General features: G+C 42.6%; 1 protein-coding gene across 1 annotated transcript in view; it reads right to left on the bottom strand.

Annotated features, from left to right (window-relative positions):
* RAB2A (RAB2A, member RAS oncogene family) overlaps window positions 1–11,605 on the bottom strand; it is a 61,678-nt gene extending 50,073 nt beyond the window's left edge. The window contains exon 1 of the mRNA XM_081117320.1: window positions 11,206–11,605. Coding sequence (XP_080973446.1) covers window positions 11,206–11,251 — 46 coding nt within the window. The 5' untranslated portion in view covers window positions 11,252–11,605. The remainder of the gene's footprint in view (window positions 1–11,205) is intronic.
* Between the last annotated feature and the right edge of the window lie 1,640 nt (window positions 11,606–13,245).

Here is a 13,245-nt window from a genome sequence, read left to right as displayed (position 1 = left end):
AGTTGACCACAAATGCACAAGAATGTTTACCACAGAACTGTGTATAATATTCATCAACAGGTGTGGTGGACATTTGCTGTTTCTGGCAATCTAGCATTAGAGAACCGTTCTTTGAGCTCCCTGGAAGCTAAGGCATATACATATGACCTAGGCTGAGCCAATCAAATGCTCTTGTCTATAATATAGAAGCTTGAAGGAGTGTTCCAGTATCAGGGACCATATCAAGAGAGACTCCATGGTGGCTACAGTGGAGATGAGAGACCACAGGCACATGCCCAGCATCTTCCTCAGAAGGCCATACTTACAACAGGAATTTGGCTGTGCCTTATGCCTTCCTTGGTTTTACCATTTTTAAGTTCGATAATACTGCCTTCCTATCAATTCTGTGGAGCTTCTAATCTTTCCAATAAAATTGTATGCTTAATTTAGCCACAGTACGTTTCTACTGTTTGGAACCACAGACCAGGACTAACAGAATCAGGAACTGATTAAACTATGGTTCAGTTGTGCAGGTGTTTAAAAACAATGAGATAGATTTATATGTGATATGTTAATACACCCAAGATTCACCCTGAAGTGAAAAAAAGGCATAGGACAAACATTTTTAATTGTATAATCCTATTGGTGGGATTGGGACACACACTCACATAGAACATTTCTGCAAGGATACACAAACCATTGTTTACCATATTTCTGTAAGTGGTAGAGAATTTAATTTTCATTTGTTACCACAAGCACTTCTCACTTTCACCATTTTATTTACATATACAGTATTTATTATTTACATACACACACACACACACACACAGATCTATTTTAGGTTTAAGCAATACTTTTAGGGCCTCATCCAACAACCTCCATAGCGATGTGGTATTTAAATAACTAGCAAAACTTCTAGTGTCTCCAAAAATAGTTATACTAAATGTTGGTGTGATAAGAAAATTATAAGGAAGCCTGCAAGTAAAATAATGAGTTGTGAAATAAAAGACTCTGATTTCCTATTTAAACTCCTAAAAGCCACAAAAGGACCAGTAGAACTTTTTATTAACAAGACTTACTCATAACTAAGGCTGAAATTCACATATTCACACTCAAATACAACCTGATTTTTCCATTTCTAAGGTAAATTCTTCAAGAAAGGAAACATTAAGCCAGAAAGGATGGGAGAAAAAAGGCCAAGAAAGAAAAAAAGATTAAATGGTGGAAAGGGCTCATTAATTTATGTCAGAAAAGTGTGTTAAGGGTAGAAATTGATCCTGTTTAGAGACGGGGAATAAGGCTATTTCTTTGAAGTTATCCAGACGATAAAAACCCAATTCTCTACGCCACACAATGCTCTTTACAGTAGGGTCCCAAGGCCCCTTTAGTCTTAAGCCCCCACAAAATCCTGACAAAAACCCTATACTTCCACTCTATGTACAACATCGCTGGTATAAGGTCATCCAACCTTTTTGGTGAAATGAAAGACTGTGAACAACTCAGCTCAATTTTCTGTTTTCCACAGATAACAAATATAAAAAACAGGAGCAAAAGCTCAAACTGATTCTATAGGATTATTAAGTGGGAAATTATTCAAACAAATGAGACCACGTCTGATAATGTCACACCTGATTTTTCATTTGTAAAGTGGGGTGAATAAGATCACTACGAGAACATATATGGAAGTCAGAGCATAGTATTCAGCATACAGTAGGTACTCAATAAATATTTACCAAAAATCTGAATATGTTCTGAGCCATTCAGTCCAGTTATAATTAATCCTTTCCATGTTCCTTTGCTACTTTGCACATATCTCTGTTACGTTATCTTGTAATTACTGTAGCAGACTGGTCTTTCCCTTTTGGGTAGAAAAGTCTTCTTCATTTTTCTAACTCCAGCACAGGGACTGCCCACACAGTACCTTAAACTTCTTTAAAAAGAAAAATAATCCACCATGGCCCGTGTGGCTCAGTTGGTTGGAGCATTGTCCCACGCACAGAAGGATCTTGGGTTTGATTCCTGGTCAGGGTACATACCTAGGTTGTGGGGTTGATCCCAGTCCAGGCGTGTTTGGGAGGCAACCAATCGATGTTTCTCACATTGATGTTTCTCCCCCCCCCCTAAAAAAAAGTCAACAAAAACATATCCTCAGGTGAGGATTAAAAAAAAAGAGGAAAAAAAATCCAATCCAATCCTCTACTCTTTGCATAAATGCCATCATCCAAGCTCTAATACGTATCAATCATACCACTGCTAGAATAGCTCCAGTAACAAACCAAGTCACCACTTAACAAGCCCTTTCCATTTCATAGGGAGTCCAAATCTCTCTCTCTTTTACTCATGGTCCTAGTTCTGTTGGTGAAAAGCTACAAAAGGCTGTTTAAGCCCTCTTTTATATGACAGTCACCTAAGTATTTGAAGGTCATTATTATATTCCCCTTTAAGTTTTCTCTTTTCTAGGGTAAAATATTTCAATTATTTCAACTGTTCCTAAAATGTCATGGTTGATAGAGCTTTCATATACCACCATGACTGGTCTCCTGAGCACAGACTCCAATGTGTAGGTGTCCCTCTGAAACAAGAGTTTTCATAATTGACTTATAGTTGAGTCCTGACAAGAGTAGAACTATTACCTGCCTTGGCTGTACATTATACTTTTACTTACCTAGTAGCACATTGATTCCTTTGTTACTTTTATCACTTTGTGACCTTTATCACTCATGTGGCTCATACTGAACCATGTCATGTAAAACTTTAAGTTTTTAGAGAATGGGCTGCTATTTAACCAGCTGACCTCCATCTTGTATTTGTATGGTTGTTTTTAAAAGTAAATATTGGGTCCTGCCCAGTGTGGTTCAGCTGGCTGGAGTGTTGTCCTGTATACTGAAAGGTCACAGGTTTGATTCCCAGTCAGGGCACATACCCAGGTTGCAGGTTCGATCCCCAGTGTACAAGAGGCAACGATGTTTCTCTCACATCGATGTTTCTCTCTCTCCCTCTCCCTTTCTCTCTCTAAAATCAATAGAAACATAGCCTTGGGTGAGGATCTAAAAAAAAAGTACATGCTAGGCAAATATGAACCAAAAGTTAAAATTCAAAAGTAGTATCAAACACCCAAATACCAAAAACTATACTACAAAATATGTAAAAAGTGGAAGGTAACTCAATGACAAAAGAACCAACTCTTCACCAAGATGTAAAGACCTGAGTTCATATACTCCTTACAAATGAGGACTCAAATTTACTGGGGGGAAATTTTTTAATCTGACAGAACTACCAAAAAACCCCAACCCATTACCATAATAGGATATATTAACATCTAGCCCCAAAACTCAAGACTATTAATATAGAAGACATGACCCACACAAATATCAAGTCTAATCTAATGGACATGTATGGAACCCTGCACGTACGCAAGTATACACTTTTCAAGCATACATGGAATATGTACAAACACCAACCAAGTACTCAGCTACAAAATTAGCCCCAAACACTGAAGAACCGCACTACACATAGTCTATGTTCTCTTACCTAAGTGACATGAAGTCAGAAATCAACAATGAAAACATTGTTTAAAAAAAAAAAAAAGAAGAAAAAAATGCTTAAAACCCAAACCAAACATTCCTAATTATCTCAAGGGTTGAACGAGAAGCTATGAGAAGAAAACAAAGATTTCAGAGTGGCCAGTTCCTCAAGATTTGTTTACACGGTTTTTCTGGGATTCCCATGAGCACCCTTTAAATTATTATTAAAACCTCTTTTTGTGGTTGCTGTCTGTGAAGTAGCGACTCTCTCAGCCTCACTGCTTCACTAATAAACTCTTTCACTTAAAAACAAAACAAAACAAAAACAACAAAAAACTTCTCTTTGTGAGCTAGGTGGAGTATGTTTCTGTTCCTTGTAATAAAATGGGTTCTTCCTAGAACAAATTCCTGGATTCTTTCTATTTTTATTTTTCATCCCACAGTCTTTCTAAATCATTAGTGGACTTGGATGGTCATAGAGACTAAATAAAGCAAGGCTGCATATATATACCTGGAATAAAATGAATCTTGATAAACAATTTTGAATCTTGTTTAAAATATGCTGATAAACTAAGGAACTTCCCACAAAACATCTAGATGCAAACAAATATGCTACGTACAAGAAAGCACCAACATAAGCTAGGAAACAGAGTCAAGGATAGCAGATTCCTCAAAGTATCAGCTGGCCCCAAATGAGCAAGCTAAGCAGAAATGGTGGGGGGGAGTGGAAATCAACATAGGAGGACACATGGAGGGCAAAAGAAATAATTTTTGCTTTGAACAGCATCACTCTACAGCACTGGTCAAGCATCAGTTAGTTTTTCAAGTGCATATGGAGAAAGTATAAAAACATTCAAAGCAGCAAGATAAAAAGTAAAGATGAAGATTAACTATCTTACGACAGTGTCACACAAATTTATCTCATGCTCCATTCCATTTTAGTGATGAGGACCTCAGATCAGAGAGACTCCAGAGGTTGCTCAAGCTCACACAGCTGCTAAGGAACAGAAAAAGGACTTCATCCTTGTCCGATACAGGATTTGAGGGAATCAAGATATGATATGGAAGAGACAGCATGGACTTTGGAGTCAGAAAGGCCTGGGCTCAAATTCCAGCTTAGTAAGTTACTAGCTACGTGATGTGTTTGGTCTCCCTTTCCTCACCGGTAAAATGCCGCCTTCCTCATGGATAGTACTGTTCAGGTTCAATGAGCTGGACCATTAGGAAAGGCCACATATGTAGCAGAAAATATACCAGCTGCATTTACATTCTTCACTACATTACACTACATTAAGACCCATTATCAGTTATAATTAAGTACATGAATGCATATACTTTTTAAAAAAACACACCAGATAATATAATTAGGGTAAATGAGCAAGGTTTTCTGTTTGCACTGCTCAGTGCTAAATACAGGGACCACTTCTAAAAGGTGTACACATGGCCCTAGCCAGATATCTCAGTGGTTAGAGTGTTGTCCTGATACGCCAAGGTTATGGGTTCAATCCCCGGTCAGGGTACATACAACAATCAACCAAAGAATGCATAAATAAGTGGAACACCAAATCAATGTTTCTCTCTCTCTCTCAAATCAATCAATAAACGTTAACACTTAAAAAAACACACAAAAAAACCTAAAAGGTGTACACAACAGCCATTGTCAAGTATTAATGTTGCTTCTGAACTTCAACTCACTGTTTCTATCTTAGGTTTCTCCCTATGCCTCTGTGGTTGGCAGAACAATGCCCCACCCCCCATCACTACCACCACACAAAGATATACATGCCCCACTCCCCAGAACCTGTGAATATGCTGCCTTAGGAGGCAAAGGGGACTTTGCAGATGTGATTAAGATTATAGACTTTGAGCCCGGCCGGGCGTGGCTCAGTGGTTGAGCATCGACCAGGATTCAGGAGATCGGGGTTCGATTCCTGGTCAGGGCACCTGCCTGGGTTGCGGGCTTGATCTCCAGTCAGGGGTGTGTAGGAGGCAGCCGATCAATGACAACTCTCTCATCATTGATGTTTCTATGTCTCTCTCTCTCTTCCCACCCCGAAATCAATAAAGATATATTAAAAAAAAAAAGATTACAGACTTTGAGATGATATTATCCTGAAGTATCCAGGCAAACCCAATTTAATAAGGAGTCTAAAGCAGAAAACCTTCTGCAGCTTCAGTCAGAGAGATGGGATGAGTCAGAAAGATCTGACACTAGAAGGACTTGATTCCTTATTGTTGGCTTTGAAGACGGAGAAAGGAAGTTAGATGCCAAGGAACGTGGGTATATGGGTGGACTCTAGAAGGTGGGAACAGCCCTCAGATGACAGACAGAAGGAAAAGGAAGATCTTAGCCCTAGAGCTTCAAGGAACTATATTCTACCGACATGGTGAATGATCACCGACCCTCTCCACAAGGGAACCCAGCCCTGCTAAAAGCCTGACATTAGCCCAATGAGACACATGTCAGACTTCTGACATGTACATGAACTTATGGAGAACTTCAGAACTGTAAGATGTATTGTCTGAGCTGCTAAGGATGTTAGCAACACAAAACTAATACACCCTTTCTCTCATTTGCATTAAAAAACTGTGCTTTAAAAAAATATATAAGTGCCCTCAATCGTTCTTGAGCAGGGGAAATAAATTGACCAGTGCATGTAGCCTACCCAGCAGAGGCTGCCTAGCACATATTCACAGCTTTCTTAAGTATTAACTCTGTGCCAGGAATAGTCTTGCTTTCAAGAATTTTACTGCAGCATGCATCAATCAATTTTTTTCCTTTCCCCCTCAGATTTGACCAGAAACAGTTGTTAACTATACCTGAAAATGGGAATATTTTGAAGAGAAAACTGGGAGAAACTTAAAGAGCTACATCACATCATAGCTACGAAAAGTAAAAACTAACAATAGGTAGGGGTAAGAGGAGGGAAAAAATAAGTAAATAATTTGTCCCATATGACATAGCTCAGCTTCATCTAAAAATAGTAACTTCATACACCTGTTGAAGGATTAAAAAATAAAAAGCTTTTGATATTATGTGTGAAGCATAAAAAGTATAGAGAATTCCTCATAAGAATCTACGACATAGACATAGTGCCAAAAGCTAATGTGATACAGAATTCTATATAAATTCAGCCTGGACATATCTTAGGCATGGCTTAAAATCCCAGAAAGCAGAAAATCTGGCAATAAAAAGAAAAAGTCAATTTTAGAAAAATAGGCAAGCAAAAACGGCCCAAGACTGACCAGTAGAGGAGAATGTCATAGCATTACTACTATGAACAACACTTTTAAAAAATATAGATGTCCAGGACTCCCTGCAGATCTACTAAAACAGCATCTCCAAGGGTGAGACCCAAGTCATTTGAGTTAACAAACACTGTAGAAATTTAAGGGGGATGAGTACGTATATATGATAGCAGAGGGACTTGAGCATCTTTTTGCCAAGTGTCCTTTACTTACAGGTGAAGGATAACAGCTAGAATGTATTTAAAATCTTGCAAATAAATAAGGCTGACGGAATCAAATGGGAAAGTTTCATGTAAAAAATGAAAAGTTAGAAAGGGAGGCAAGGGAGGTCAGGATGTGGCTGCATCTTTGTAGCAAAGGACACAGCCTCGCAGACTGAGGATGAGCAGAGAATAACGCAATGGAGCAAGCACAGGTGGGCCACAGTGAGAGGGAAAATCAGCTGAGCTGGCAAAATTAGGATCTGCTCAAATAAAACAGCAAAATTAGTGGTGATTGGAAGAGGGGGAGAGCTGGCAAGGTAAAACATGGGGGGGGTGCAGCAAGGACAATAAAGGAGAAAATTAATTTCATGTTGGAGCAGAAGCAGGAATGGAATGGGGATAAAAAGGGCAAGAGCACTGAGAAAGCTGAGATGAGTAGGCAGGGTCACTAGTAAAGTGAAGAAAGAAAAAAAGAATGAGAACACAGGGTCAAAGCCTCTATGGTTCAATATAAAGTCTCAGGAGCCATATAAATATTAGGGCAAGCAAGTAGCAAATAAACTGGTTAGGAGAGAAAGAAAAGGAAAAGGTTGGTCAAAAATCTTGAAAGACTACAAATAACATGCATAATGCAAAAACTTAAGTATAACAGAAGTATATTGCCTAAATGTTTAATGATGTTAAAAGGTATGTTTCTGACATGTTTTAGCTCTTTCATTCAATAAAACTACCACATTTAAAAACAAGCTAAACAACATAGTTTAGACATGCATAAACAATACAACTACGAAGGAAGGGAAGGGTTAATACAGACCTCAGGCTAGAAGCAGCCTGGGAGAGAAGGGGAGCTACGTGATAGGATCTGTATTTCTTTAGCATGGGTGTTTGATGTAGTGCTATTCTTCAAAACTATTAAATTATGAATACATATCTAAAATATTCATATTTCATAAAGAAACTAATGGAATTCTTCTACCTCTGAATTCCCCAGTTTTTCTTTTTTAAAAATTATTTAGGGAGAGAGGGAGGGAGGGCGGAGGGGGAGAGAGAGAGAGAAATATCAATTTGTTGTTCCACTTATTTATGCATTCATTGGTTGATTCCTGTCCGTGCCCTGACCAGAGATCGAACCCGCAACCTTAGCATGTCCAGATGCAACCAGGGGAGCAATGAGCAGTGACAGCTCATCCTGGGCTAACCCCCTAAACCTTTCCCAAGGCCCCCATTTTCTCTGACTCTCGAGTGAGCTGACAGCACCGTGGCTCTCCTTTCCAACAACTTTTCTAGAGAGCCAAAGCAGCCCCACCTAGTCCTCTCCTGTTGCTTCTCCTATCCTAGGCCCTTCCTTGTTTCACTGTCCCCAGCTTTAATAAACATACTCTCAAAATTAAAAACAAATAAAATCACACACAAAAATCTCTTCTGTGAAAGAGGGATTTCTGAAAAGGAAAATGAGCATGGTAGTTTCACTTGTGTCCTCATTTTATCTCACTACTGAGAGTAGGAAAAGCTAATGGCTGTTTTATAGGCAAAGGAAAGTGAGAAACAGGCAAAGCAGTGATTTCCTTCATTCTAAGATGTGTATTTTTCACACTACGACTTTAAAAAAAATCAAGATGGATCTCACACTACTAATTTAATATCATCTTCTGTGGGGAGGGCCACATCTTACAACTATGAGTATACTTTGAATTAAGGAAGTATGGTAAAGCATTTCCACCAAAGTCAACAGTAAGAAAGTGGCAGAATCAGGCTAAAAAAATTCTGCTGTGAAGTTATTAATGTATATTAATAGGAACACAGTGGCCTGTTTGGCTATTCTTTCATTAATTTAATTAAATGTATAGGGTCTACCTTCTACTAAGCTCTTACTGAAATACAGAACCATACAAAACAAGTAGTACATAATCAAATATAGATGCCTACAGAGTATCTATAAAACATTCTGGGATTAATATCAGAAAGATGAATGACATCTCAACCTTTCGTCTAAGATCATATATTAAACTGATAGAACAGCTATCTACACTTGAGGACAATATATTAAATAGACTTTTGCAGCAGGGAGATGGGATAGGAGCTTCTTCCACTCCAGGCATCAACCCAGTATCGGCAGTACTTCCGGAAAGGTGCACTCCGAGGGAATGTGGGGGGGGAGTATTAGGAAGATGATACAAAGTGAGATACATCCAGATAAGGAGTAGTCACTTTCAGCCAGCATACTAGGAAAAGTCTGACATATCAAAAGAGCTTAATATACGTTGACCCTGAGAGCATTATGGAAGACCAAAGTTAGGATTTGAAAGACTAATAGAATTTCCGTAGAGAAGGCACTCCGAGCAGATGGAGCAACAGGGATCAGAAAAAAAGCCACTGGGCCACTGGCAGAAGCAAGGCAGGGAATAATGTTAACAAGGCTAAAATATGGAGTTCCTTCAAGGTCAAACAAAACAATGTGGGCAGAGGAATAGTCTCCTAACAGCCATGTTTCAGGACGATTAATCTGACTGTAAACTATACAGGCTGAACTTGTGTGGGGAGAAAGTACTGAAGTCTAGAGTCCATTGTCAAATATTCAGTGCCTGACCTAGGTAACAACAGCAATAGCAAGAAAGGGGGCTGTGTTTGAATGAGAACAAAATCCAAAGAGAACAGCACCAACATGTTAACATTTGCAGCCCCAGTACTCCCAACACACCGCCCTTCCCATAGTAGATGCTCAATAAATAAGCAGAGAGAAGGCAAGTTGCAAAGGCTAATTTCAATCTTCACTACTGCTAAATGTCCACAATCACTTTTCTCTCTACTTTTCAAAACCATTCATATCACAGTGAAGGTGAAGTCCCTCTCTAGTCTTGGTTTTACAGTCTAAATCAAAATTTGCCAGTAGGCTTTAGAACCTCATTTCCTTTTCCTTCCTTTTCCTAAAAATGCCACAGCATTTTTAAAAGTATATAAGTTTGCTATTAAACATTTGCAAACCACGGCTTTACCTGGGATTTTCTGTAGGAAATCATCCAATTTCCACACAGACTCACACCAAAAAAGCCTAGCTGAAAAATCACATTATGGCAGAAAGTTTTTCTTTTAGGCAGCAATCAACATGCTTCTAGCGTTACTTACTGAATCTGCTACATCACTAGTGCAATCACAAGCTGCATCTTACATTTCCAAAGTTGTGTAAAGCGTCCAAAATTGTGCAAGAGTCATCAGTGAAATCAGACTCTGGTATATTAATAGTTATAACACCTGAGGAAGCCTGTTTTATTATTAGATTCCAAATAATACCAAAATCACAGGTATTAAGAAATATTTTACACGTCTGCTTACTTATCAGTGAAATATACTCCGATGTTATTTTAAGTGAGAATAACTGAATTTCTTTCTGCTTCAGACAAACATCAGGTCACTTGAAAATCGGCAGTTGTGACCCAGATATGATATACTGAAAAAAATCAGTGTCCCCAACACACACATACACACACACACCCAGAGCACTGAAGGCCTTGCATTACTATCAAATAACCCCAGTTTACACGTGGCAAAAGTCTATAGAACTATTTCACGTTTTAATGACCTCGAAAGGGATTCCTCAGCCGTCAAGTAATGGGACGTGATTTATTATGACTCGGAAATTGAAGGTGTTAGAAAAGAAAAACAATAGTTTTTTTATATTTGTGGACCCTGAAAAAAAAAAAACAAACACCCATTTTTTTTTTAAAGGTCCTCTCTCCCCCTCAGCTGGCTGTCCCACACCAGGCAGCGCTTTGCCCAGGCCTAGGCAGATGCATGTAGGTCAGAGAAGGTGGGACTGTTTAGGAATCCCAAGACCTTCCTCCCATCCATCACCTTCTGCTCTCCTGGGCCTCCCCCTTTTCTTTCTCGGGGGCGGCGAAGAGGCCCCAAAGTGAGCAGCCCCGGCGAGGGATTGCAATCCTGTGAGCCGGGCCCTGCCGGCCCTGGGCTGCACGCCCCTCCGGTCACACACTTCCCAGACCCAGCACCGCAATCGGCCGCCGCGGCCGCAGCTGCAGGGCCGGCCGGGCGGGGGCCGGGGACCGGCGGCCAGGCCGCGGCCGCTCGCAGTGCCCACGTCACCAGCTCTTGCACTGCGGAAATGGAGCGGCCCGGCCCGGCCCGGAGGGAGGCGCCGCGCGGCGTCGGCGCCGGCGCCCGGGCCAGACCCCGTTCGCTCCTCAGCCCGGGCGTGCAGGCGGCCGACACCTGCCCAGGCGGCCCGGGGTCCTCACCTGTGTCGCCGATGATGATGTACTTGAAGAGATACGCGTACGCCATGGCCGCGGCCGCTCGGTGCCAGGGCACACGGCTCCTCCCGCTGCTGCTGCTCCTCCTCCTCCTCCGCGCCCCTCACCCTGCAGCCGCCGGGCCTCCGCACGCCAGGCCCCGCCCGCCGCAACCTCCGCCTGTCGCTGTCAGCAGCAGCGAGCCAGGAGCTAAGAGGAAGCCGGACGCACTGACACCGCGGAGCCAAGGGAGACAGCGCCCGGCCCAGCCCAGTCGAACAATAACAGCTGCCGTGGCGCCTCCGCCCCGCCTCCGCGCCGACCCGGAAGGGCTTCGGCCGCCGTCGCGGGAGGAAAGGGGAGGAGCCCGACGCCGGCTGCGCCAGTTTGCCGGAGGCCCGCCCCGCCAGCGCCCGCCCCGCCGGGGCCCGGCCCAGCGCCGAGCCGGCCGCGCCCGGTCCGTCCCGAGCCGGCCGAGGCCGCGCGCCGGTTCGTTCCCGCGCGTTTGAGCGGGCGACTCGGGCGGCCCGGAGAAGCTGGCGGAGCCGAGGGGAGGGCGCGGCGGCCGCCGCCGCCCGCGGGGCGCGGGTCACGTGGTGGGGGGTCGCGTTCGGGCCCCGCCCCGCCCCGGTCTCGCGGAGAGGGGTTTGCACGCGCGGGAGCCCCCGCGAGGTGGGTGGGCGGGCGGGCGACGGGCTTTCAGAATGTGGAGACCCGGGCTTGGCAGTGAAAATGGAGCCATTTGTATGTTCGAGACCGTGAAAAAGGAACGTGACGTACGCAGGGTATGCCCCTGGCGTGGAATACTACGCGGCCCCGAACTAGGAAATACAAAAGGCCTGACTTATGGTAAGGGGAACGAAGCCCAAGACTCGGTGTGTAAATGTCTGTTTATATTACATAGATGACTTCTATATGACACATAACAACTACCTATAATATATAATAAGTAACAAGTTATGTTTTTATATCAATATAAATACATAATTTTACCATCCTGTAAAAAAAACAAGACAGGAATATATTTAAATACCCATTTGTGTGGAGTCAACCTGAAAGGAAACACAACTGGCACCAAGGGAGGGGTGCGCCCGGAGGAAGAGCTGCGTGCCCTGAGTTATTCATGTGTGGCTGGCGTCTTTCGCAGGGCTCACGACTTATCTATTGAAAATTGCAGTTAAGGGGCTTGATCAGTAACTTTTTGTTCATTCAACTAATAATTAGCGAGTGCCTATTTTGTTTCCCGGACCCCTGGGAACGGCAGCCGAACGCAGATCCTGTTGTAAAGAAGCACGCATTTTGGAAGAGGAAACGCGGGACAGAATGAGCGTCAGGATAGGGCACCTGAAGCCAGAAGGCGATGTCTGCACCAGGCATATGAATGACGGATTAAGAAGTCATCCAAAAGACCAAAGTTTAGGGAAAGGAACTGAAGTTTTGGGCACAAGAAACAGAATGTGCAAAGTTCATGGATCTGTTCTGGGAATTTAAAGTTGTGTAAAGGGGAGAAGTGACTGGAATTTAGTGGCCTGGTTCCTGTTGCCTAATATTCTCCCTCTTTGGGGATGTCTCATTATGTAATTCTATTAACACCTTCACGCTGGGCTGGCTGTGGTTGGTTGCTACGTGGTTTGAACGGCCTTGCCAAGCGTGAACTCACAGGTTTTTTTCGGGAGTGTTTGGAGGGGATTTTACTAAAGGTCCAGCAGACAAGAATTTGACATGAAAAGTTACCTGGAATTGCATAATCTGGTTTGCTCATCTTTTGCTTAAGGGAGGGGAGGTCCCTCCCCAAGGCCTCCAGGTTCCAGGGCCCATTTGTCTCTGCCATGTGAGGTGCCTTCCCTCAGCCTTTTCTGGTGATAGACATCTAGAATGTCCCCTCCTTCCAGGAGAAACTCAGTTTCCTACTACTCTAAGGTGTGGCCTTTACTTATAGCCCCAAGAGGACAACTCTATCAGGATATTACACAAAAGCCTAGCACCCTTATGAGTCAGGAACATTCCCACACTCTTAGAAGAAGAGAAAAGCTGGAGAAGTCACTG

This window comes from Miniopterus schreibersii, assembly GCF_964146895.1.
Source record: "Miniopterus schreibersii genome assembly, chromosome: 17".
NCBI classification, from domain to species: domain Eukaryota; kingdom Metazoa; phylum Chordata; class Mammalia; order Chiroptera; family Miniopteridae; genus Miniopterus; species Miniopterus schreibersii.
The sequence above is the reverse complement of the archived record's forward strand: the minus strand, read 5'-3'. Positions and strand labels throughout refer to the sequence as shown.